Source organism: Pollicipes pollicipes, unplaced genomic scaffold (assembly GCF_011947565.3).
Source record: "Pollicipes pollicipes isolate AB1234 unplaced genomic scaffold, Ppol_2.1 Scaffold_4740;HRSCAF=5597_pilon_pilon_pilon, whole genome shotgun sequence".
In the NCBI taxonomy this organism is placed as follows: Eukaryota; Metazoa; Arthropoda; class Thecostraca; order Pollicipedomorpha; family Pollicipedidae; genus Pollicipes; species Pollicipes pollicipes.
Window position 1 is genome coordinate 35,517,775 of NW_023596545.1, and position 23,843 is coordinate 35,541,617.

A 23,843-nucleotide genomic window follows, 5' to 3' on the forward strand; every position below is an offset into this window, starting at 1 on the left:
CAGCGTGGAACCCCTGTTGTTTTTGCCATCCTGTGCGGGAGGCAAACGGACAAACTATTAGATCAGTGTTATGCGTTCCAGAGGGCTCACCAAGGCCGGTGAAAGCAGGTTGCGCTAAAGCAAATATGCTTCAAAATTTGAGTGATTCACTCTACAAGCCGAGATAGGTGTACGTCCTAAGCTGGGCCTTCGACATATCGTCAGTCGATGCTGAGTTCTCTCAACGCGTCATATCATGGCTGGACTTCTCCAACGCGCAAACTACTCGCCCTTTGCACGGTCAACAACGAGCGTGCCTCGCATGTTTCTTGAGCTCCGTGTTTGCATGGACTTGCCTTCGAAACTGTAGAGTGGTCTTGGTCTTCTGAGCTACTACAGTACCCTTAGCTACTCTTAACTACAGTCTCCCTCAGTTCTTTGACTTCCCCAATCGTCATTATCATCATCGCGTCATAGCCTAGACGCAAGGTTTGGCATAGCTTTCAATAGGCTTTAACGAGCTTGAGCGGACTAACAAGCTGCCTTTTAGCCTAGCTTTTGGTTCAATGGTCCTAAGCATCAGCAAGCTAACGCAAATCAAGTATTAAATGGCACCTACGAACACAATGAAAACGGACGTAAAAGACGATGATTCCAGAGACCCTGCGTTCTTGTGCAACGATAGGACATGATTTACGGATCGCCAAACAATGTCGCAAAGTTTGCCCCGTTATTCCTGCATGTCACGAGCGAGTGGCATTTCTATCATTCGTCAACGCGTCTGAACTGCAATTCTGCCATGCAATTCGTTCCCAATGTATATTCCAACAATGCACCTCGAGGACAATGCATGATCACTTGCAACACTGGTTCACAAATCTAGCATGGTCCTTTGCCGTCGCCAATCTAAACGCACAAGTGAAAACGGCCAAGACGAGTTCATAAGGCGCACGCTAGGGCTAGCCAACAAAAGACTGCTCAGAAGAAACATGTCGCCCACTCACACGCCTATAAACTGAACGCGACTGAGGGAGAGGAGCCGGGCTGTCGATCTCTCCATTTCAGGTGAGCTCAACACTGCGCAGCGGACCACGCTTCGCAGCTGTCGCAGCTGTCGCCGCTTCGTAACTACCGCGCTTACAGCCGCTAAGGTCTTGCACGACCCGGCCACCCATGGCGCTGATGACACCAACTGTCTGGGCGTTTACCACGGTGGCAGTTGTCCTGGTCTGATCTCAAACGGCATCAGTGGTGCCGGCTGCTTGACATTCCATGGCGGTTACGGCGTTGGCTGTCAGACGCCTGATATCAGGGACGATGGCGATTACCTGCTGTCTTATGTAACTGGTGGTGGTAACCGCCTGTTTGCCTTGTGAAACTGGTGGTGCTAACCCATTGATATATTATGGCATCGATGCTGTTTTTTGCCTTTCTGTTTACCCCACCCATAGATATGTCTGCAGGGCCTTCCATTGCAGCAGCAAAGTTGTCTGCCTTGCTTCTGATGTAATAAATGGTGTTGGCTGCTCGTTCTGTAAGATCAACGACAATATTGGCTGACTGATCTTTATTCCACTGACAGTACTGTCTGCCAGTTCTCTTAAATTGCAGATAATGCTCAACGTCTCTTCTCTTACAGCATCGTTAGTGCACACTGACTGGTTTCTTATGACATCCATAATGCTCACCGCCTGATTTCGTATGGCACTCATGGTGCTGGTTGTCTGATCACGCATGGTACGGGCACACGCTTCTGCCTGCCCCCCCCCCCCCAAAAAAAAACACTGATAGCGACGATATCCTGATATCTCCCGAGCCCAGCTGACTCTCCGACGGCGCGGGCCGCTGGCGGCGATGACCCGGGGCGCCGCCGCTGACCCCGGCGATGACCCGGGGGCTGCCGCTGACCCCAGCGATGACCCAGGGTGCCGCGGCCCACCCTGCCGCGACCCGAGGTCAGCCAGCTCGGCTCAGAAGCGGCGGAAAAGCTTCTCCGTCTCGGTTAGGTCATCGAAATAGTCGTACGGATCGTCCTGGAACTTGAACGCGTTGCGGTTGTAGTACGGGTCCTGAGAGTAGGACGGGATGAACTTGCCCCGCACGTACAGCGATGTGGACGGGGAAGACAATCTGTGAGAGGGCGGGGCGTTAGAACCGGACTTTTACCTGAGTATGCTGGTCAGAGCGGCCGCAAGAGAGACACAGGTGTGGAGGGCCAAAAAAGGCACAAGAAAGTCACAGGTTTCGGTGAATGCAGTGATATTAAGAACGTTAAGAAGGCCCTGTGCATAATGTATAACTAGGACTTAATAAAAACGGTTAAGGCCAATGCAAACCAACATCTGTACTGCTTCGTGGAGAACACAAGTTCATTAACTTGCCCAAATCGTAAATTATCTATTTCAACATTAGCTGCGTCCGAGATGGTTGGAACACGCCGCACATTCGACGCAGTGAATCGACGATGACGTCCCCCGTGTCTGGTGACGTCACCCCTTGTCTGGTGACGTCACCCCTTGTCTGTTGACTTGTGGAGGACGACTGCGTTCTCAATGATCAGAAGCGGGCCGCGACCGCGCATCAGTCTACGGGCCGGCGCGGCGTCGCGGGCGGACGCAGCCGGAGCCGCGGCTACTCACCCAGCCGGACACGGGTTTTCTGCCTCCTCCGGCCACGTGCAGATCTTGCTCTCGAAGTCGAACACCAGCCCCTCGTGGCAGGCCATAGCAAATGGAACCCCGTGGACGCACCAGTAGTACTGAAACGACACCCCGGCCGCGGTCAGCTGAGCCGGTGATCAGCAGACTGCGGAGGTGGAGCGATCGCAGTCGGCCGCAGTCTGCACGGGAAAGACGCGGGCAGCAGCGCAGCATGTCATTTAGCTCGGATTCAACGCAATTCACACGCGATACTGTATATGTCTTGCTTCCACGAGCTCCCCTGCATTGCAAACGGTGGCTGAAGCGGGATAAGCAGCACGTAAATGCGGGCGCGTCGCAATCCAAGTCTGCAGTTGTGCTGGGTCGTCAGCCGAGTTAGACACGCCCGGTCCGTTTATATTGACCGGACTCCAGAATGGCCGCAATAGGTCTGAACAAACCCCTTGAACGCAGTGAGCTGGTGCCGTAGCTCGTAAACCGTGAATGGCGCTTGATGACAGACCGTAAACTTGATGGCACCAGACTGAGGGACAAGATACTAGGCCAGCGTCATGCGGTGTTCCTTGCATGACCTACCTTGCCACAGTCGGCATGCTGGAAGTAAGCTCCTTCTGAGCAGCTGGCTGGAGGAGGCGCCACGCCGTTTTCGCTGCCACTGGCAGCGGTTGTGGCGGCGGCGGTTGTGGTAGCGGCGCTCGTGGTGGCGTCGCTGGTGGTGGCCGTGGCGGCGGAGCTCGCGGTGGTGGAAGCGGCAGTCGGGGCCTCGGTGGTTATGGTGGCCGTGGTTGCAGTGGTTGCGGTGGTGGTGGCGGACCCGCCGGCCGATGGCGGAGTGGTGTCCACTGGGTGGGCGGTCGGCAGCTCCCAGGGCGTCATCCAGCTCGGTACTGGTTTGGGGGTGGTCGTCGGCGGTTGCGGCACCTGAAGACAGAACACCATCACAGTGGTGTAGGCAGGGGTCGCATGGGTCGCGCTCTGCGACCATGTAACCACGTGTAACGACGCTAATCATGACAGTTTCTTACTTCCAACATCTGAAGTTGCACGTTTTTGCACGTTTTTGCAGTTTTTTTTTAAAGTTTCAATGCGCGTTTTATTCTTTATCTTCATTTCTACCCCGGGAATAATAAACTACCAGCAATATTGTTGTAAATTCCGTCAGCTGTTCAGGAAGTTACTCGTCACCTGGCATGGTAACGACTGGCATTGTTTTCGCTGCTCACTCTTTTTTTCGCTCCGTATGAGATCAGCTGAAAAATCGCCACTCCTGGTGCGACATTTTGAAATGCTGGTGTAAAAAGCTTTAAGCTACCCTGACATTTTCGAAGTCTCCACAACGAGAGTCACACAAGATGGCGGATACGTTGTTTTACTGGGGCCACATCTGATAAATCGTGTAAGTGCTGAAAAACAGCGCACAAAGATGAAAAAATGTTTAAATCGAACAGAACCTGTGATCAATGCTAGCGGATGGCCTGCGAAGAGGAAACATGTGTTGCATTTATCGCTTTGTTCTTGGTTTAAGATTTTTCTGATGGGAAGTCTCGCCTATGACGGCAAGGGAGAAATCCATGCGAGAGGGGTTGCAGCAACAGCTTATCAGCAAACACTGGGGAAAGATGGCACTGTGGCACTGCTGCAGACATTCCGTCCACTGCGCCGCAGGCTAGGCATGGTCACCACATCTAACCAGCATCGCCTCACGCTGGACACAGTTACCACATCTGACCAACATGGCCTAGCGCAGCTTAGACCGCTCCATGCGAAAGACAGCGGACGGAGGTTCTCAACTCAGTGGCGAGGGATCGGTGGCGCGTGGGCTCTGCCTCGATTGAACAAATCAAAGCTCAGTTAATACGCATTGTATTGCTTGGATGCACAAGGGGGTCTGTGGATGGACCCAGCAGTTTAACCGCCACATTCAATTATAAAATGGCAGCAGAACAGTGGTGCAGCGGGGGCCTGGCTGATGTGCGCAGTGCCACGACCCCGCCACCAGGTGCGGAGCGCTGGACTTGCAACACGGCGGTAAGGAGTACGAACCCCGTGCTGGGGGTGACGTTGACACCCGCCGTGCAAGGAAAGTCACCTGGCGGCTGCCCAAGTGGGGTTGGGCCCGCGCGAGCAGCCGTGATGGTATTCGGACAGACAGACGGAGAAGGTCTGCTTGCAGCTGACCGAACCGGGTCAAACTGACCTGCGCGGCCGTGTTGCAGTGCCGCATGACACGCCCAACCCTCCGCAGTTCTGTCCGGCAAGGTCATAGGGAAAACTATCCGATGGATTGTGTCGGCGCAGCCTGGGTCGTAGGATCGGGGAAATACCGCAACCTCTGCTCAGCAAGCGTTATCGCCGTCGCAAGCAAGGAAATCGCGAGGAGGCGGGGAAGATATCGCGTCGCGGGTCAGTACATCATATTGCAAACCAGGCTCTCTGCAGGATGAGACAAACCTGTAATCTGTAAGGATTACAGATTTGCTGCAAGGATCTCGCCACACACGGTGGAACGTGTGGCTTGCTGGCTTGCATGAGAGTTACCGCCTCTCACTTACCTTGTAATCCTTCATATTGCGATATAGCACGTTCATGAGCGCATTTTTCTCTCCGCAGAGTCCATGGAAGTCGTCCATGTCAACAGCCCACACCATGGCACCACCGTAGCCGTTGGCTTTGATGAAGTCCATTTTGATCTGAAGGGAATCCTCGTCTTCATAACCCACCCACTGGTCATCTGAAAGCGGTATGCGATTAATGTAACCATATCTGCACAAAACTGACAGCGGGATAATGTGGACAACAGAAAAAGCGAACAGAACCCGCGTCTGCGTGACCGCACGGTTTGCATACCATGGCAGCATTGGAGCGTTCGCCATTTTAGTCTTGCATCACAGTGCACCGCTCATTTTTCATCTGGCTTTCTGTAATGTTTTACACTGTTCCACAGCCACTTGAAACATTTGGACACTAAAACACTGTTCTGGAATTGTGAAAACCATGCTAGTTTCGATTCCAGCGCTCAAGTGCAGCTAGGTCACTGTTCATGGGCCAAGGCCAACTGTGCTCGCAGTATGGGCAGCTTACTAAGCTCGGGCGCAAATACATCATCCTCCTCCTTGCATTAGCTGTTTGTGAAGCATTGCCTCAGTACTGGCAGCACTATTTTACCAATGTGAATGATATGAAGCACTAGCCATAGCACATCGTATCACACGCAGCAAGGAAGCACACCCTCGGCGGCGTGTCATTTCTCCATCGAACTCCCGCCCCGGTCTTCCCACACGTCCCATCCCTACCGTGGTAGGCGTAGGGGCATTTGCCGATGTCGTCGTACTTCTTGGTCCAGTTGCCGCCCTCCCCCACGTGAGGGCAGATCTCGTAGTAGGCGAGGAAGCCGCGTGCCTTTGTGTAGGGGCCCTTCTTGCCGCCGCCCTCCCACTTCTTGATGCCGGCGCGCAGCCCGGTGCTGTCCTTGCTGCCCAGCGTGTAGGTGCGCCCGTAGAACGGCACCCCCACGATCAGCTTGTCCGGCGAGCAGCCCTCCGAGACCCACAGCTTCAGGCCGTCGTTCTGAGGGAGTCAAGGGTTGGATGTTAAGGGCAGCCCTCTGCGACCCACAGCTTCAGGCCGTCGTTCTGAGGGAGTCAAGGGTTGGATGTTAAGGGCAGCCCTCTGAGACCCACAGCTTCAGGCCGTCGTTCTGAGGGAGTCAAGGGTTGGATGTTAAGGGCAGCCCTCCGAGACCCACAGCTTCAGGGCCGTCGTTCTGAGGGAGTCAAGGGTTGGATGTTAAGGGCAGCCCTCTGAGACCCACAGCTTCAGGCCGTCGTTCTGAGGGAGTCAAGGGTTGGATGTTAAGGGCAGCCCTCTGAGACCCACAGCTTCAGGCCGTCGTTCTGAGGGAGTCAAGGGTTGGATGTTAAGGGCAGCCCTCCGAGACCCACAGCTTCAGGCCGTCGTTCTGAGGGAGTCAAGGGTTGGATGTTAAGGGCAGCCCTCTGAGACCCACAGCTTCAGGCCGTCGTTCTGAGGGAGTCAAGGGTTGGATGTTAAGGGCAGCCCTCTGAGACCCACAGCTTCAGGCCGTCGTTCTGAGGGAGTCAAGGGTTGGATGTTAAGGGCAGCCCTCTGAGACCCACAGCTTCAGGCCGTCGTTCTGAGGGAGTCAAGGGTTGGATGTTAAGGGCAGCCCTCTGAGACCCACAGCTTCAGGCCGTCGTTCTGAGGGAGTCAAGGGTTGGATGTTAAGGGCAGCCTCTGAGACCCACAGCTTCAGGCCGTCGTTCTGAGGGAGTCAAGGGTTGGATGTTAAGGGCAGCCCTCCGAGACCCACAGCTTCAGGCCGTCGTTCTGAGGGAGTCAAGGGTTGGATGTTAAGGGCAGCCCTCTGAGACCCACAGCTTCAGGCCGTCGTTCTGAGGGAGTCAAGGGTTGGATGTTAAGGGCAGCCCTCTGAGACCCACAGCTTCAGGCCGTCGTTCTGAGGGAGTCAAGGGTTGGATGTTAAGGGCAGCCCTCCGAGACCCACAGCTTCAGGCCGTCGTTCTGAGGGGGTCAAGGGTTGGATGTTAAGGGCAGCCCTCGGACACCCGCGGCCTCAGGCCGTCGTTCTGAGGGGGTCAAAGTTTGGGTGTTAAGGGCAGCCCTCGGACACCCGCGGCCTCAGGCCGTCGTTCTGAGAGGGAACAGGGGCCGGATGTTACGAGCAGCCTCCAGAGACACACAGCTTCCGGCAGTCTTTCTGAGGAGGTCCAGGGTACCAGACGTTAAAAAGCAACCCTCCAAGCCCCGTGCCTTCAGGCCGGTGCCCGCAGATTCGGAGCGCTAGACGCTGAAGGGCAACCCTTCTCCATCCACGGCTTTAGACCTCGGTACAAACAAGGCCTGGAGTTCTCTGTGTTCAAGATGCTTTGTCCGCCCGAGCATGCTCTCAGCACAGATAGCCGTTACTGAGTGTGTAGGCTCAGGTTCCGTCGGCGGCAGATGGCACTGGTGTTGCCTTGCAGTCAGAAAGGTTAGGCATTGCCATTCAGTAACCGTGCTTTGTTCGTAAGGCCATCAGCACGAGTTCTTACGGGCCACCGAGAGACATGCACGTAGAGGACAACTCAAAGTGCGGATAATCAATATGAGTGATGTGTGGAATGCGAACAAGCAGCGTATGTATCTGGATAAATATTGTTTTTGCAAGCCAAAGTTCAGAACGTTTTTGCCATGCTCGAACATTTCTTGAATGTTATTCATATCCTGCGGATGACAGCGTGCGCATCATCTTAGTTGGATGTTATTTTGTATGATGTGGGTCAATAATCACCGTTCACCTACCATGCCAGAGATGAGTATGCGACCTCCATGAGGATGTTACATAAAACGGTCCTTAGCATGTCCAACTCACCACATTCAGTGTCGCGTAGGCCCACTGGTCGAAGGGCCGCTTGTAAAGGGGCGAGTGGACATCGGTGAAGCCGGCCCAGTTCCCTCGCAGGTCATATGTCATCACGTGCACGGCATCGATCATCCTGAAATTCACCACGGTCACAGTCGTGGGTGATGTTGAGACGGGTGGGTGTCATGCGGGTGTCATGAGCGTGTCGGCGGGTGTCATGAGCGTGCGCCGCCAGTCGATGTCGAAAACGATGTGACGAGAGGTACTCAGTGAGCATGATCAGGTCTCTACATACCCCTCAGAAGCGTTTGTGATGTTCGTTAGGCTCCTGGCAAAGTCCTTACTTGCCGCGTCGAATATAATAATTATCCCATCTAGCATCAAACCGTTTTTGACAACGTGGCCCCACAATAAGAGGCTCTCTTGTTGAACCTATAGCACGTCAGCTGAAAGAAAAGCTGAACAAACCCACACATGACGTGCCAACGGTGCACTCGTGGCTCCCGCTTCAGCCTTTCCACGCCGAAAGCCGACAGGAAAGCGCACCACGCACGCCCAACAGCACCCCCTCCCCCCCGTTCCCCAGCGCGCACCCCTATTGCTGCTCACTTGCACAGGTCGCTGACGTGATACCCCTCCTGCAGCCGGAACTTCGCCACCGGCACGGCCATGGAGATCTCCCAGCCCATGCCCTGCGCGTCGAACGTGGCCCTCAGCTCGCCGACGAAGTCACGGAAGGCGTCCTTGTCCTTGAAGGTGCCGCCGCGGTCGGTGGCGCCCGGGTACTCCCAGTCCAGGTCGAACCCGTCGAACTGGTACTTCCGCATGAAGCCTGGCGGTGACGGTCGGCCGGGGTCAGCCGACGCGGGCAGTGGAGGGTCATCCGCACCATGCTGGGCGCAGGGCAAGGCGACCGCGGCCAACCGATCCACAGCGTATTACAGCGATGCCAGTGAAATATGTGACGTCATGACGTGGTGTTTTGACGTGACGTCATGACATGACATCATGTTTCTCATCAGACCTGCAGTAGCCCGCCAGTCCTGCCAGCTGCCGAATGACAGAGAGAGAGTAAAATTTGCTCTGCTTCGTATCTCCTTCGAGGACACTTACGAACTATGGACTGGATGAACGACTTCCTCTTGCTGGGATCTCTTGCCATCTGAGAATATTTCTTTCCTCCCTCTCCCCAGCCACCGACAGCAACCAAAGTCTTCAAGCCGGGATGTTTGTCCCGAAGGCTTACAAACTTTTGGAAGCCTCCCTGGTCGACGTCCAGCTGGAACACACGTGATTAGCATGTGAACCAACCTGATGGCTCGCTAGAGACGTGACAGTCAGATTCGACAAAGAAACAAATGCACAAGGCATTCAACCTTACAGCACCACTTGTGCTTGCCTTATTTTACATCAAGCATGTTTGCATCTTTAGAGCCTGCCACATCATCTGAACGCAACATTTTGAACATTCACTGTGCATTACTTCTTCCGTCAGTTAACCTTTTTCCTGCATCGCCAGAAGAGATGAGGACCACCTCGCTCTGTGATCGACCGCGCGCCGGCACATGCCTCGCCCACTGACCTCTGGGTCAAGGACGAGCGTTCCCCAGGTGACGTTGCTGACGCCGATGAAGGAGTACACCAAGTGGGTGCACTTCTCGGCCGGGATGTCGTCGATGCCGTACTTGCCCAGGCCTTTGCGGTAGATGGCCCAGTTGCTGAAGTAGCAGATGATACGGGCGGATCTATCGCTGCCGTAGGTCCGCTGCAGGTGTGTCTGGTCCCTCACATGGTGCGACAGCGCCCCTGGCGGATATTATTGGAAACTGTGAGCGCAGGCGCTACTCCTGTCACCAGCAACAATTTTTCGTCGCCAAGGTGATTTTAATCTGAAAAATAAGCATGCTAAAGAAGCGTTCATGCCAGACGTGCTTCCAACATTCCTGGCAATGTTGGATAGACACGATGGCCGCGGTCGTGACCGTTGAACGGAGCATCCTGACAGCCTAACAAAAAAACTCGACGAGCCGCCGATTAACCAGCGCTTCGTTTACAGTGGTGCAAAACACGTGGCGTGGTAACGCCACACCAACCCGACGGGCTGGTTGGTAATCTTGGGCGCATTTGCGAGACTGTGCCGTGGGTGGGAGGGTGTCCTGCGCGCCGGCAGAGGCGCGTGCAGATGGTGAGTGATGGGCAGAGATGACGGACAGATGCAGATTCAGATGCAGAGGCACTGGCTAAAGTGGCGTCGCGAGAAGTCATGGCCGCACATGTTGTTACTGTCACAGGCAGGTTCGATGCTGTCCTCCTGGGCGCGCCTCTGCGAAGGCTTGCCGTGTGCCGAAGGTTTGATATTTACTCCATCCCTTTCCTGAGGAAAATTCTGGCTGCGGGCCTGGCGGTCAGGCGAGTAGGCTCAAATAGAGCTGTAAGGTGGAAGGTGTGCGGGTGTGGGCGAGGGGGGGGGCGCAGTAGGAGGAGCAGGATCAGTTTTTGTGGTCACTGGACTGTATCCGGATCTGCTCGTCGCGCTGTGGCGTTTGAACGTTGTCAGGTAGTTGATGGATGCCTTTTTTGATGACTTGGCCTTGACATTTCTGCTACCTGTTCCGGTGCCTCGACTCTTCCGACCACAACTTACAAAAGAAAAGCAAAGAAGTAACGGTTGTGATCAGGACAGTCAGATCGGAGAGGGTTCCGAGACGCGGGCTGTGCAACGGTGGCCCTAGGGCATAACACATTTTGGTCATGGATCTGAAATGCACGCTCAGTTGACCTATCTGCAGATTTCCCTACTATAGGTGCATCTGGGCGCCGCATCAGGCATGCGTGTCTTCCTGTTCAAGACCTGTAGACAGTTCTTTGCCAAGCCGAGTTGGTTTGCTTCTCCCTACGTGTGCACCCTCCTGAGTGAGGAGCGGGTTCTGTCAGCATCGCCAGCCGTCAGTGGAGGGCCTCGCCAGCCGTCGGTGGAGGGCCCCGCCAGTCGTCGGTGGGGGCCCCGCCAGCCGTCGGTGGGGGGCCCGCCAGCCGTCGGTGGAGGGCCCCGCCAGTCGTCGGTGGGGGCCCCGCCAGCCGTCGGTGGGGGGCCCGCCAGCCGTCGGTGGGGGGCTCCGCCAGCCGTCGGTGGTGGGCTCCGCCAGCCGTCGGTGGTGGGCTCCGCCAGCCGTCGGTGACTCACCATAGGCGCCGCCCAGTCTCCCGCTCTCCCTGGGCTCGGCCGGGTCAGCGCTGGCCCGGACCCCCGGCCCCGGCCACGGTCAGCAGGCACGCGGCGGCGAAGAGGCTCCACATGCTGACGAACGCCGCTGGCGAACAGACAGGACGGATCAAAGTCGGTCTGACACAGGCTGGCAATCAGCCGGCGTGCGAATAACGCGACACAAATGCAGCGCGAGCCTCAAGTTATATGTTGCTGTATTCAAGTACAGCGCGTCCTACAATTATTGGCATCCACCATGCGTTCCAAGCTAACAAGCTCGGCACGCATGTTCACAGTCAGTAGTGATGTACCAATGCCGGCTGACCAGCACAGCACGGGAGTGGGGCACAGCTTGGTACCACTCGACATGCGCCGCAGCCTCCATGCAAGACAACCGCTCTCTCTCTCATTCGCCCCTTCCACGCCCTTGTTAAGTCCATGCTGCTTGGGTGACCGGCCCCGCTGGTAGCCGCCGCAGCGGCGAGCCTCCCCCGGGACCTCTGGCTCGTCCGGGCCATTACCGGCGGGCCGCGGCAGCTCCCGCGGAGAGCAGGTCGACGTCCTGCCGCCGCCGGCGGTGCAGGAGACAACCGGTCCGCTCGAGACCGCCGCTGGCCGGGCCGGCCGCGTCGCAACGCTCGCTCGCTTTTTAAGCAGCTCGGCCGGTCTGCGCCGGTCCGAGCACCGTTACGGTCAAGGTTTGGGCTCCAACCAAGGTGAAGGTTCGCGGTCCGAGGAAGGGCGGGGTCAACGCGCTGTCGGAGCGCCTCCGGAAGTCACGTGACGGGACTGAGACGCTGCAGACGCCTGTCGCCTGTCAACGGTGCAGCGTGCAGCAGGCGGGTGCGCGGGTATTAGCTCCTTCAGACATTTGCCTACCCTAATTAATTGCTACAGTCACCAATTCCTACCGCTATTATTGCTACCGTAGATCTCAGCTTGCTGCATGTATGCTGTGTAAATGATCCATTGACGACCTCTGTCTACAATATGAACTACGCAATACGCGTGTTGAAAAATCCGATGTTTTCCGATGAACGGCAAAAAGCGGTGTGCTAGCCTTCGGCTCTGTTTGACCGTGTGCGCCTGCTCCATGCATTTCGTGCGCCTCAAAATGTGCTGAATGTGGTCCAGGGGAGACATAAATCAATGAGGGACGCTGATCCATATCGGATCATTAGCGCTGTGCCCAGAAACAAATGCGTGAATGGGTATGTTACTGACACAAGTTTCCGCAAATGCAACCATCACCTTTTTTCTTTTTCTTACCATCACCCGAGATCATGTAGCCAGGAGTGCCCCACCTGCAGCCCAGTGACAACAGAGCCATACGGCAACAACACAAAAACAGAAAGGGAACAAGTCGCCGCACTCCCAGCTAAGAAACACTACGAGAAAATAAAAATAACAACTAAGCACAAAAGATGATCTTTTTACATGCTAGATAAAATAACAGAAGTAAAGCGGAGCAAAAACAGTCATAGGTAAAGATAGCATATTACAGGCCACTAAATCATTCCTAGTGCCAGCATATCATAACTAGGGCAAGTGTATTTTGCATGCAAACAGGGCTGGATAAACTCTGGTCAAATTCATGCCTACTGTCTTAATATAAATTCTGCAATGCGCCACTTCGCGTCATGTTGTGGCGCTTGGCTCTGTGTAGTCAGGTACTAGCTCATGATCTCAAGAAGTGACGAACCATTATGCCTATTACTCGCATAACCGGGGACAATTCAATAGCTTTTACACAAGTTATTATGCAGCTTATTTGAGCTCAGACCATTTGTCAACAGCTAACGCACAGAAGCGAGGCCAATATTTCACACTGGGGGAAGCCATATTGGGTGATAATTGGGTCCCAATTGAGCCAATCAGGTCAATCGGTTCAATCGAGACCCTTTCAGCCAAGGGACCACCCCTCTCTGTCGCTCTAAGCGCCTTGATTTTTAGGCTCAGGATCCCAGTTTAATGCCCCTCGGGCCTGCCGTCTGTGCTTGAGAAGTCCCACGGGTGTCTGGAACTGTTAAAATGTGCTGTGCCCTCGACTCCAGAGGGGCCCTACCACCTCGGGAAGGGGCAGGATCCTTAAAGCCCCCTAGGTTACGACCGCTGCTCACACTAAATTACATATTCATCAGAGTCGAAAAGGCAAGCTTTTACTATGAACCACACGGCCACTTTGGGTCAAATATCCAACAGAAGGTCATGGAACCTGAAAGCACAGAGTCGCAATGACTCTGGTCACACACTGCTAAAACATCACAATTAGTGAAGATTACTAGAACACATTTTGACCATTAGGGCCGAGGCCATCAGATTGCTTTCTGGCATATTCCTAAATGCTAAGTTTCGAGGATATTGGAACAGCCGGGCTGCTCGCGCTGGGAGGTGAAAACGCAGTGCGGAAACGAAGCACCCTATACTGCATCGACTGCAGAGCGTCTATCCCCGTGATAATAGCATGCATCACGTACCTCGCCTCACACGTCACCGGCGAGCCAATGAACACGCTGCTAAGACCCTTCTCATGAGGGAACGGCCCCTTTCGCTATGCCGATGAAGCAAAGAGGGTATCAGATATTGTGTCCCTCACGGTCTGAACCCTTGTTCAGCGCCATCACAACCCGACGCAGAGTCTTACTGAGCTCCGAGAGCAGCTCTCCAGACGAACGGACAGCGGCACCGGCGGTGTCGTGCAGGCGTGCTCACCTGGCGTGGTCGGCGTGTCGACCGCGTCTGCCGACTCCGTCGAGCCGCCGCAGCTCCTCACCTAGCCAGCCCGCTCTGGCGGGGGTCAGCGACCGGGCGACTACCGGACCGGGGGCGGGCCGACCGGTCAGAGAGGTACCCCGTCCACCGTCCACCGTCCGCCGCCCTGCGCCCGGCGCCCGCCGCCCGCCGCCCGCCGCCCGCCGCTGCTGCCAGGAAAAAAAAACACGTCAGGATCGGCTATCGCCTGGTCAACGCTGCCACAACGCACCAATGACTTTGACATTTGATATATAACATTTTGAGAACTTCAGGAACGAGCTCTCCTCCTCGCGTCTAGGCGCGTTTCTACGCTCCCATCTACACCAGCCGCCTAGACTAGTTCCCTGCGCTCCTAGTAACACCCACGCGGGTCGATGCACCTTATTATACATGTGGAATGCGACGTCCCACAGCTGTACAAATGCCTTACGACACCGTGCGATGCATGCTACTGCATTGATTCGACAGACAGCACGAACTACGTAAACATGTGGCGGGAGGTGCAGAAGTGGCAAAGCCGGGTACTCCAGCCACGTGGACACGGTACAGCCGGGCTCACCAGTCACGTGGACACGGTACAGCCGGGCACACCAGCCAGGTGGACACGGTACAGCCGAGTACATTAGCCACGTGGACACGGTACAGCCGGGCATACCAGTCAGGTGGATACGGTACAGCCGGGTACGTTAGGCACGTGGACGCGGTACAGCGGGGCACACCAGTCAGGTGGATACGGTACAGCTGGGTACGTTAGCCACGTGGACACGCCACAGACGAGTACACCAGTCACGTGGACACTTTACAGCCGGACACACCAGTCACGTGGACACGGTACAGCCGGGTACACCAGTCACGTCGACACGGTACAGCCGGGTACACCAGTCACGTGGACACGGTACAGCCGGGTACACCAGCCACGTATACACGACACAGCCGGGCACACCAACCACATGATCCCATGTTACTTGTGACAGCGGTGGCTCGTGCGGTGACGTATCTGCGAAACATCTGAGAAGTAGGGATATTTTCACCGAGTTACGGAAATCCACCAAAACCAGAAGCAGTCCACACCTCAAAGCTTCTGGTGTCATGATGCGATCTCCAGTTTTGCCTAAGCTACCAGAGTTAGACCCGGCCCGTTATAATCCTTTGCAGCTGGAGGCCTGCATTCGACGCCAAGAATGTTGCTGGTGCCGCGGTCCTCATAACATGGAAAAATCCATGAGCACCGCTGACACCGCTAGCAGATAACAGCAAATTAATTTCTTATGGCCTTCATACCTTTGTGGAACTGCGCATCGAAACCACTGCACCGGCGTCGCACGGTTCGTCGTATGAACACTTCCTACATCAATATTGCATCAGTACCGGTTTCTGACGCGTCGCATGCTAAGATTAGCCATTGTTTGTCGAGTGATTCGGGAAACACGCAACACCAGTTCAACGAAGCAATTAAAGCCAAACGTTTGAAGCGAGGTACGATTGGCTGACTTTAATCTCCTCATCAGATTCCCATAAAACGGACAAAAAACATCAACAGGTGTTTCAGTGTTCTATTTGCACTCTCGAAGACACCTGGATCACGCCTTGACATTCTTCGTTTGTAAAAAAAACGTACAGAAGCTGCACGGGATAGCCACGTTAGAGTAAAATACAAAACATCGTATTGCAACATTGCTTGCTCATGTACTTTTGGTAGTTGCTCTTATTGACAATATATGCTAGTTAGCGGCTGATTGGAATGGCTTATGTGATGGCGAAGGAGACTGATGCTTATGTCCTGTGGACGAATTTATTTTGTAGACAAGACATATATGTTTTCAGGCAAGCAGAAATCTGGTTTCAACCAAGCAGCACTCTGTTTTCGACCAAGCAGTACGCTGTTTCAGATATTGGTACGAGCTGGCTAGACTGTGAATCCAGGTTCAAAATTGTTCCATGAATCTGATTCGGAGCAATCAACTTCAGCTTGAATGACCACAGCTGAAGGAGAAAATCAAGATTGAGAGAGCAGAAGCTTCGTGTAATACATTCATGACGTTTGAAATACTACAAAATTATGTGAAAATTTGAGCTTACGTAGGATGACCATCATCTCTCGTTGACCGTTCTTACTCACAATGAAGTTGCTAAAGACGCTGCTTTCCCGCAGCTGCTCATCGTCCTCTTCTTCGAATCCCGCCATACAACGCAGGATGATGACCAGCGAAGGATACAGGGTGGCAGTCTTCAATATACGCTTGTCCGCCTCTGTGTCCAAATGCCGCAGCAACTTACTTGTCGAAACCTACAGAGTATTATCAGTCACTTATCAACGCAGACAACGGATGAGATCATAATCATCGAGGTCAACCGCAATGGAAACCGATGCCAATGGAAGTTTCCAAGATGACAAAGTCTGGACAGTGTACTTCGCTGATTGAGGTGCTCTGGTGTCAGGAGCCCCAACCGGGGCCGTCATCTATCCGTCCCCTCCCCGCCAGCGTTCCGATCCGCTCCCTCTCATCCCCTCAAACCACCGATCCGGCCGCAGAGGACTCCTGATCGGCCGGCTCGATAACGCCCGTGCCTGCCGCGCCGTAAAAAGACCGGTGCCGCAGCGTCAGCGCAAGGTCAAGTTCGTGGCCAAGGTCGACGACCCGAGCTGACGGATGTGCGGGGCCGGGAGAGGTCCCGCCGCTGACCGGTCGGGCCAAACCGGCCCCGGCGTGTCGCGGAGACCACTGGGGGACGGCTCACCGGGGTCCGGACGGACTCGGCAGGAGCTGTGAGACCCGCCCCGGCGCGCCGCGGAGACCGCGGAGCGAGGGCTCACCGGGGCCCGGACGGACTCGGCACGAGCCGTGAGACCGGCCCCGGCGTGCCGCGGAGACCACCGAGTGACGGCTCACCGGGGTCCGGACGGACTCGACACGAGCCGGGAGACCGGCCCCGGCGTGTCGCGGAGACCACCGATTAAGGGGGCTCACCGGGACCTGGACGGACTCGGCACGAGCCGTGAGACCGGCCCCGGCGTGCCGCGGAGATAGCGGAGCGAAGGCTCACCGGGGCCCGGACGGACTCGGCACGAGCCGTGGGACCGGCCCCGGCGTGTCGTGTAGACCACCGAGTGACGGCTCACCGGAGCCCGGACGGACTCGGCACGAGCCGTGAGACCGGCCCCGGCGAGGCGATCCGCGCGGTCGTCGCAGGCTTTTGCAGCCTGAGTGCAGGGTGTGGCTATGTTTGACACGAGTGCTGGCGAGTCTGGCACGCCAAGTGCGCGCTTGGTGAGCGGTGCTCGCGTATATGCATGCTCTGTGCAGCGGCCGATTTAAGTCAGGCTTATTATTTCACCCAAGGATGTACTACTGCGGATCCAATTATTTAACAGGTGCCGCCGCCGCTCCTCTGCTGGTTAAAGAGATGCCATGCTGATGCCGTATCTCCATGCACGACAAATATGCGCATCATTCTCAGTTCATGTAGGTAAGATGCCCAGACTCAGTCCTGATTGAGCACAAGCAGTGTCTCTTCCTATTCAGTGCAGGGGAGAGGGGCAGACCTCCCATCCTGTACCCAGCCCCAATTTTGAGGCAAAAGTGAGTCGAATGCGGAGCTAAACCTGTTCGTTGGCGCATTTCGGCGAGGAGTGTGACTCAATTTTCATTGCACAACCTTATCCAAATCAATTGCGACATTACGCCCCTGCTCGAGATCTTGCTTGTCCGCTGCCTGTGTGCTTGTAGAAGATCAAAAGCGTGGATCAAATGCGCATTCGGGCGCAGAACCCGGGAGGCATTCCTAAAAATGGAGGCGAAACACGCAGACAGTATAAAGAAAGGAACGAACAAAGTTCACATACAGCTGTTTTAGCCGTAATAACAAGCTTTCATTTTTGCCCAATCCCTTCGACCAGGTCAGATTGGCGTTAGTGGTTAACGAGCATCTGCGCGCGCATCCTTTGCGCTGCCTAACCCTTATTCCCCACATTCTATCACTTGTTCCTGCCAAAAAACAATCCCTTTCCCTCTGCCTCGTTGGCATCGTTGCCGATGCACTGAGAACAACTGAACTAATTTCATGAAAGCACTGGATAGTTGAGATGATGTTTGATACGCCGAATGCAGAGAAATGAAATGGATTGAACCTAAACTGCAGTGAACGGCACCAATACTCTATTAGTTTGATGACTGCGGACATAGGTTTAGGCTGGAACAGAGATCAAATTATCTCAACCAGATCGGCAAACACACATGCACAGAAGGCAACACAACTGGGACCCTGCTTCAAAACGGTACAGTAAGTACCCAAGACCCATGTTTACGCACACTACCGTTAATATCATAAACATTCATCTCCTGAATACGCAGCAGACAACCGGCTCGAAAGACTTCGAAAGCAAGATTTGCAAATGCTCGGAGTGAGGATGCATTCCTTAAGACATGGACTAAAACACCAAGACAAAGTACGACTCGAAATCATCTCACGTAGAGAGGTTATTCAGTTTAGACAATGTTTCAGGGCCTCATGCCCCTTAAGACCTAACATGAAGCGCGTGCATTCAGACAAGACCTATATGTAGCATCGTAGGCGTAGATATACATATATCCTTGAAATACCAGTGGATGTCATCCTAGGTTCTTAAAGGGCCACGTTTCGTTTTTATTTGACCTTTTCTGCCGTTGTAGACGTCCACAAAGCCTACAAAGGCTTCGTAAGCCAGGCTCCGCCGACACAGGCCCCACAACACAGACTTAAACACAGTACTGCAGACAAACAACGCGGGCAAGCACAGGCTTCGTAAGTCAGCGCAGCGCCGAGGTCTCTCACGGAACCACCGACATCAACGCCGCAACAGACACGACTTGCCACTGGAGCAGTGCTGGTCAGACAGGCGTCCAATGGTCATGCTCACCGATAGCTCGCTGCTGTCTGTCAGCGGCGCAAACTCAATAGACGCGCGCGAGGTCGCAAAAGGCCGGAAGTGGGAAAAAGCTTGCTCCTATGAAGGCCAGGCACCTTTCAAAGCAGAGACACTGAAAGAGCGACTATTGCAATACAAGTTGGTGTGGCTATTGTACACATACCGACCGATATCTCCACCAACGCGTGCATCGTTCTCTCATCATCACCACCGTTCTCTCACCATCTCGCCATTCTCACATCTGTGCGAAGCGGCCGCCTCGCCCCCCCCCCCCCCCTGTGCTTCCGACAGCTGCCCTTCCTCTCGGGGCTGGCGACGGCAGATCAGTGGACGACTCCCCCCCCCCCCCTTGCCGACCGGGCCTGCCCGCTGCAGGAAGATCCCCACCTCGAAATGTCACGTTGTCATCTACCACACACATGACTCTTGTGGTGACTAGCGCTCTCTCTCCCTACGTGATGACACATCATGTATGATTCAGCCTTGATACGATCTATTCGGGACAGTAAAAGGCATGGCACTTTCATGTAAGCACTACCGGGTCCAAAGGAACGGGATTATACCTTCCTAAAATGCATGGGGCTCGAAAACAAGAAGTCAACCGTCGGGATGATTTACAGCGCCGTACTCAAAAAACCTCCCCGCTATTTAGCTGATGACAGACACCGGCCGAGGGATATCCGGGTGACGACTACGTAAGAGCATTTCCGAGGAGCATTAGCCAAACAAGAAGCGGGCGATGTAGGGTCATTTGGTGGTCATAGCTGAAATTTATCATCAACCGCTCTTCCGCGAGGGCTGACGTTAATCAGATTGGGACACCTGCAAGTCGGAGGATAATGCCACCGTTGAGCTCCAGCGACGTGGGTCCCGAACCCACAAGGTGGCCCGAGTCACCGAGAGGGACGGCACTGCACCGGCAACGGACGCCCCGGACCCACAAGCGACCCGAGTCGGCGGGAGGGACGACACTGCACCGGCAAAGAACGCCCCGGACCCACCAGGTGACCCGAGTCACCGGGAGGGACGACACTGCACCGACAACGGACCGCACGGACGTGCGAGTAGGAGAAGCATTTGAATGGTGCTTCAGCCCGACACAGGCTGGCCTGTCAATCCATGTGGCACAATAATTGATGGGCGGGGCGCTCAGGCAATCACGCAAGCCGGACAGGGGTGGATGTAATGTTGGTGTGGTCTGTTTTTGACAGCTAGGTGTGTCAACTATGATTTCACTTTGTTTTTCTTGGCGTTGATTTCAAACTACGCAAGGCAGCTCCTCACACACTGTTCTCCGAACAAGTTATCTAGAATGAGGCTTCTCACCGCATTTTGTCGTACACACTTTGATAATTATCAGTGTCTCCTGAGTTCATAAGCCTCACGTTAAGTTTTTAATTTTTTCCCCAAAGCAGCCTGGCATCTCTGCTGCAATACCGTGAATAGAGGAGTTAAAGTCGGACGACGGAAATCTGGCAATCTGGAAATCTGGCACCTTGCACGTGACACTTGTTATCGGCTAGCCAGCCCAGTGCGCATTTGTGAAGTGTGGTGTGGTTTTAATAATTTATTCTCAAAGAAATAAACGTTCTCAGGTAAACGTGGCATGACCTTGTTCGTTTTTAAAATTAATTTTGGCCCGTGCTTTTCAACAATAATGAGAGCCCCACTCTACTCAACAATAATGAGACCCCTTATTCCCTTCCGGGCAACGGGCCTCTTGGGTAGAACACCAGGGGTGCATTACCGTTTCCGGTCAAGGGCTGAAGGGCCATTCCGTCCCATCGCGAAGTGTCTTCTGGCTATCATTCTGGTGGCACGGGGTGGGATCTCCTGGTCGATCCGGAGGACATTAGAAGGATATATCATATCACATTGTTCCCATCCCTGACATGAGAGGCCCTCTGATCCGCGCAGTTAGCCGAGGATCAGTAAGGAGCCCTTACTGACGCAACAACATCCCTGACCACCGCAGGCAGTCCGATAGTTTTCACATTGACTCCAATTCCATGTTTTTCTGCATTCTCCAGAGATATTGAGTTTTCCCTGACTGTAGATTGCAGACGAAATAGGGCTCATAATTTGTATTAACATGGCTAGCCCATGTTCGTCTTATAATGCTCAAGATCCTATCAGAGCTGATTACTGATAAGAAAACTGCGTAACATGGTGTTGAACATGCGTGCTCGCAAGTCATAGCAATAACAGCCTCGACGCCCGGCGTTGCAGTCTCCAGGCCGTGCGGCGTCGGCCTTGTGCCTGTGATGTGATGGCAAATGAGCAAACGAAAAAAAGACGCATCTTAGGGAGATGGCTGGTGAACTAGGTAAATCGGCATGCGTGTTTAATGCAGCGCAAAAGTAAGCTAAATGCAACCTTAATCTGAAAAGTGCGGGGGTAGTTAACATTGCTGGCCCCCCACCCTGAAAAATGTGGAGAGGGGGGGGGGGGCATGGCCCCCTTGCCCCCCTGTTCCTACGCCCATAGTCGCGTCGATTCATAGTTTTGATTTCATTATTTTCCACTTGTGCTGTACTGGCCTTAAGATAACACTCAGTAGCAAATACAAATAATCGTAGCTGTACTTTACCCGGGATAATTTCGACCACTTGTAGTTTTGATTGCCGGTGAACTACGGGGAACGAGACCATTTGAAATCGCCTAGAGCTCAGACCGTGCCTCTTGGATACATATCGAGATGTATCTACAACAGCGCAAACTCGCCTCGCAGCCGTCGCCGTTTACTACGCGCACGTAGGGGAAATACCGCTCGCACTGTCAGCCTTGAGCGCGTTTCGAATTGTTCACGATTTGTTTGCCACGGTTTCATTCACAGACCAAGTGCAGTTTGTTCATGGCCCATTCAATTTTTATGCGGGCTTGCATGCGACAAAACAAGCCAGATGAAAGGGATCACATCATGGACAGCGAGAACTCCCGTGCTGTAGCTAAGGCAGTGCAGTACAATCCCTGTTGTTGGCATTTTGTTGCCGTTTTCCGTGTGCATGATGGGCTACACTAAGAAATGAAGCGCTGCCCCTCCAAAACTCTCACCAATTCCGATAGATCGTCCCTCCCTCCCCTCCCCAGTCTGTGCGCGGCTGGTGGGCTGCGGGCACCGGACCTTCGGCCGCGCTGCAGAGGCCATCCCGATCACGTGGTGCCCAGCATTTGCCCGGCGCCGTGTGCTGGTCGTTATCAGCATATTAGTTCCATTGGTCTATTGGCATCGTGTTTAACATCAGGATGCACAAGAAGGTTCGGTTTAGTCTAATCCACAGAGCACGCACTTACGTGCCTTGGGCGCCGCCGCCATTTTGTCGCGCGGGCGCGGCAGCGGGGTGAAAGACGGCTCCACCACATGGAGCACGGGAAAAAGTCCCTCAAATCAGGGACGTACGTAGAGTAATGTTAAGATAGGTTGAGACAGACGCGCACATTTTTGTGATTGTTGAGCTGAGCCCTGAGGGCTTAACAAGAAAAGCTCCCCCAAACATGTGTGTAGATCAAAGCATTAAGCTCACTTTGTTTTGAAGGACGACAGAGCGTATCACTTATTTTCATATTGTGTACCCACAGTCCTTAATTTCAGCAGCATAGTATTGCGAAAGGGAAAAAGACTTTGTATGGTAATATATTTGTTGAAAACATACTTTATAAGAGACATTTTATTAAAAAGTTACACCAAAAAACACTTCTTTATTTCTCGTAGGAAATGCAGTTCACAGGCGTTTTTCTCAACTTCCCTTTTTATCTCAATCAGTCTGCTTTGTGCATCACTGTCGCATCGGCAGTTTAAGTAAGATCAGGTCATCTGAAGGCAATCTAGCTCAAACTTTGACCTTTGTGAACAGGTTTAATCGTTTGATGATCATAAACTTTAACCCTGAATGACATATTACCGCTTGAAAGCGCATTGTATGCAAAGTGCAAAGTGCATCCAACCTGGTCCTGCCATCGCTGTGGCCTGCTTATTCTTCAAATTGCTCATCTGCCAATTAAGCAATCGCCTTTACCTATATATATATATATATATATATATATATATATATATATATATATATATATATATAATATATATATTAATATATATATCCCTCTCTTCTCCCTCTCCCCTCCCTCCCCCCCCCCCCCCTCTCTCTCTCTCCTCTCTCTCTCTCTCTCTCTCTCCTCTCTCTCTCTCTCTCTCTCTCTCTCTCTCTCTCTACAACTTACGTTCCTCTGCATCTATTCCATGCATACAAAAGCTACTCAATGTCGTCTTCTACATGGTCGTAGCATGCTTAGTTCTCGTGAAAACGTGTGGAGCTCGAAGAGCTAATTTGAACCCTTTGACCTGGTTTGGCCTATCAAGGTTTACATCCATCATTGTCAAAACACTGCGTAATGCACTTTGAAATTTTTTGAAATGGCGTTTTCCGCGTGGCAAAAGCTTGCCTACTTTTCGACAACCTATAGAGGGTGGGGGGTTGTGGTCTCCTCTCATAGGGTGAGGTAGACAAGCCCCTTAGGGCAAGAGTTGATTCCAAACAGCCGCATTTTATGTGCCATTTGTTGAAGATGTGCAGGAACCTGCGTTATCCAGCCGTAGGCATCAGGTAAGACGTATCTATCTGTGGACATGACGGACACCCAGATGGAACGTAAACGAGAAATTCGGATAATTGGTGGCACTTGCAAGTTGTTTTCGTCAGAAAGCGAAGTGCTGGGATGAGCGCAATGTTGTGAATCAACATCAGTTGCATTTTGCCTTTCAGCGCACCGAAGACGCGATGTTTGACATGGCATAACAGGGCATGGATAGCTCTTGATCTACTGATCTTTAAGCGTTACACGGTTTTTCTAATGCCTTAATTTATTCGAGCGCATATTAATGCTTATCATTAATTTGATAAGTGTGAGGGCGGTTATCTCTCGGGTGCCTTCGGGTGCCGTCTGTTGCGTACCCATTAAACT

At 53.6% G+C, this 23,843-nt stretch overlaps 1 protein-coding gene and 1 long non-coding RNA gene across 2 annotated transcripts; both read right to left on the minus strand.

Annotated features, from left to right (window-relative positions):
* Nucleotides 1-2,010: 2,010 nt before the first annotated feature.
* LOC119098679 (uncharacterized) lies at nucleotides 2,011-3,349 on the minus strand. Its single transcript, XR_005094279.1, has 3 exons — nucleotides 3,216-3,349; nucleotides 2,619-2,737; nucleotides 2,011-2,109 (listed from the first exon to the last, which is right to left on the minus strand). It is a non-coding gene; the product is annotated as an uncharacterized LOC119098679 (long non-coding RNA).
* A 28-nt stretch (nucleotides 3,350-3,377) lies between these two features.
* Nucleotides 3,378-11,264, minus strand: LOC119098284 (endochitinase-like; the record flags this gene model as incomplete). The annotated part of the gene is made up of 8 exons (XM_037221204.1): nucleotides 3,378-3,560; nucleotides 5,192-5,370; nucleotides 5,933-6,206; nucleotides 8,032-8,155; nucleotides 8,632-8,854; nucleotides 9,136-9,301; nucleotides 9,605-9,828; nucleotides 11,207-11,264. Coding segments are annotated over 8 exons (1,431 nt in total), but the record flags the coding sequence as incomplete, so codon positions are not given.
* Nucleotides 11,265-23,843: the final 12,579 nt, after the last annotated feature.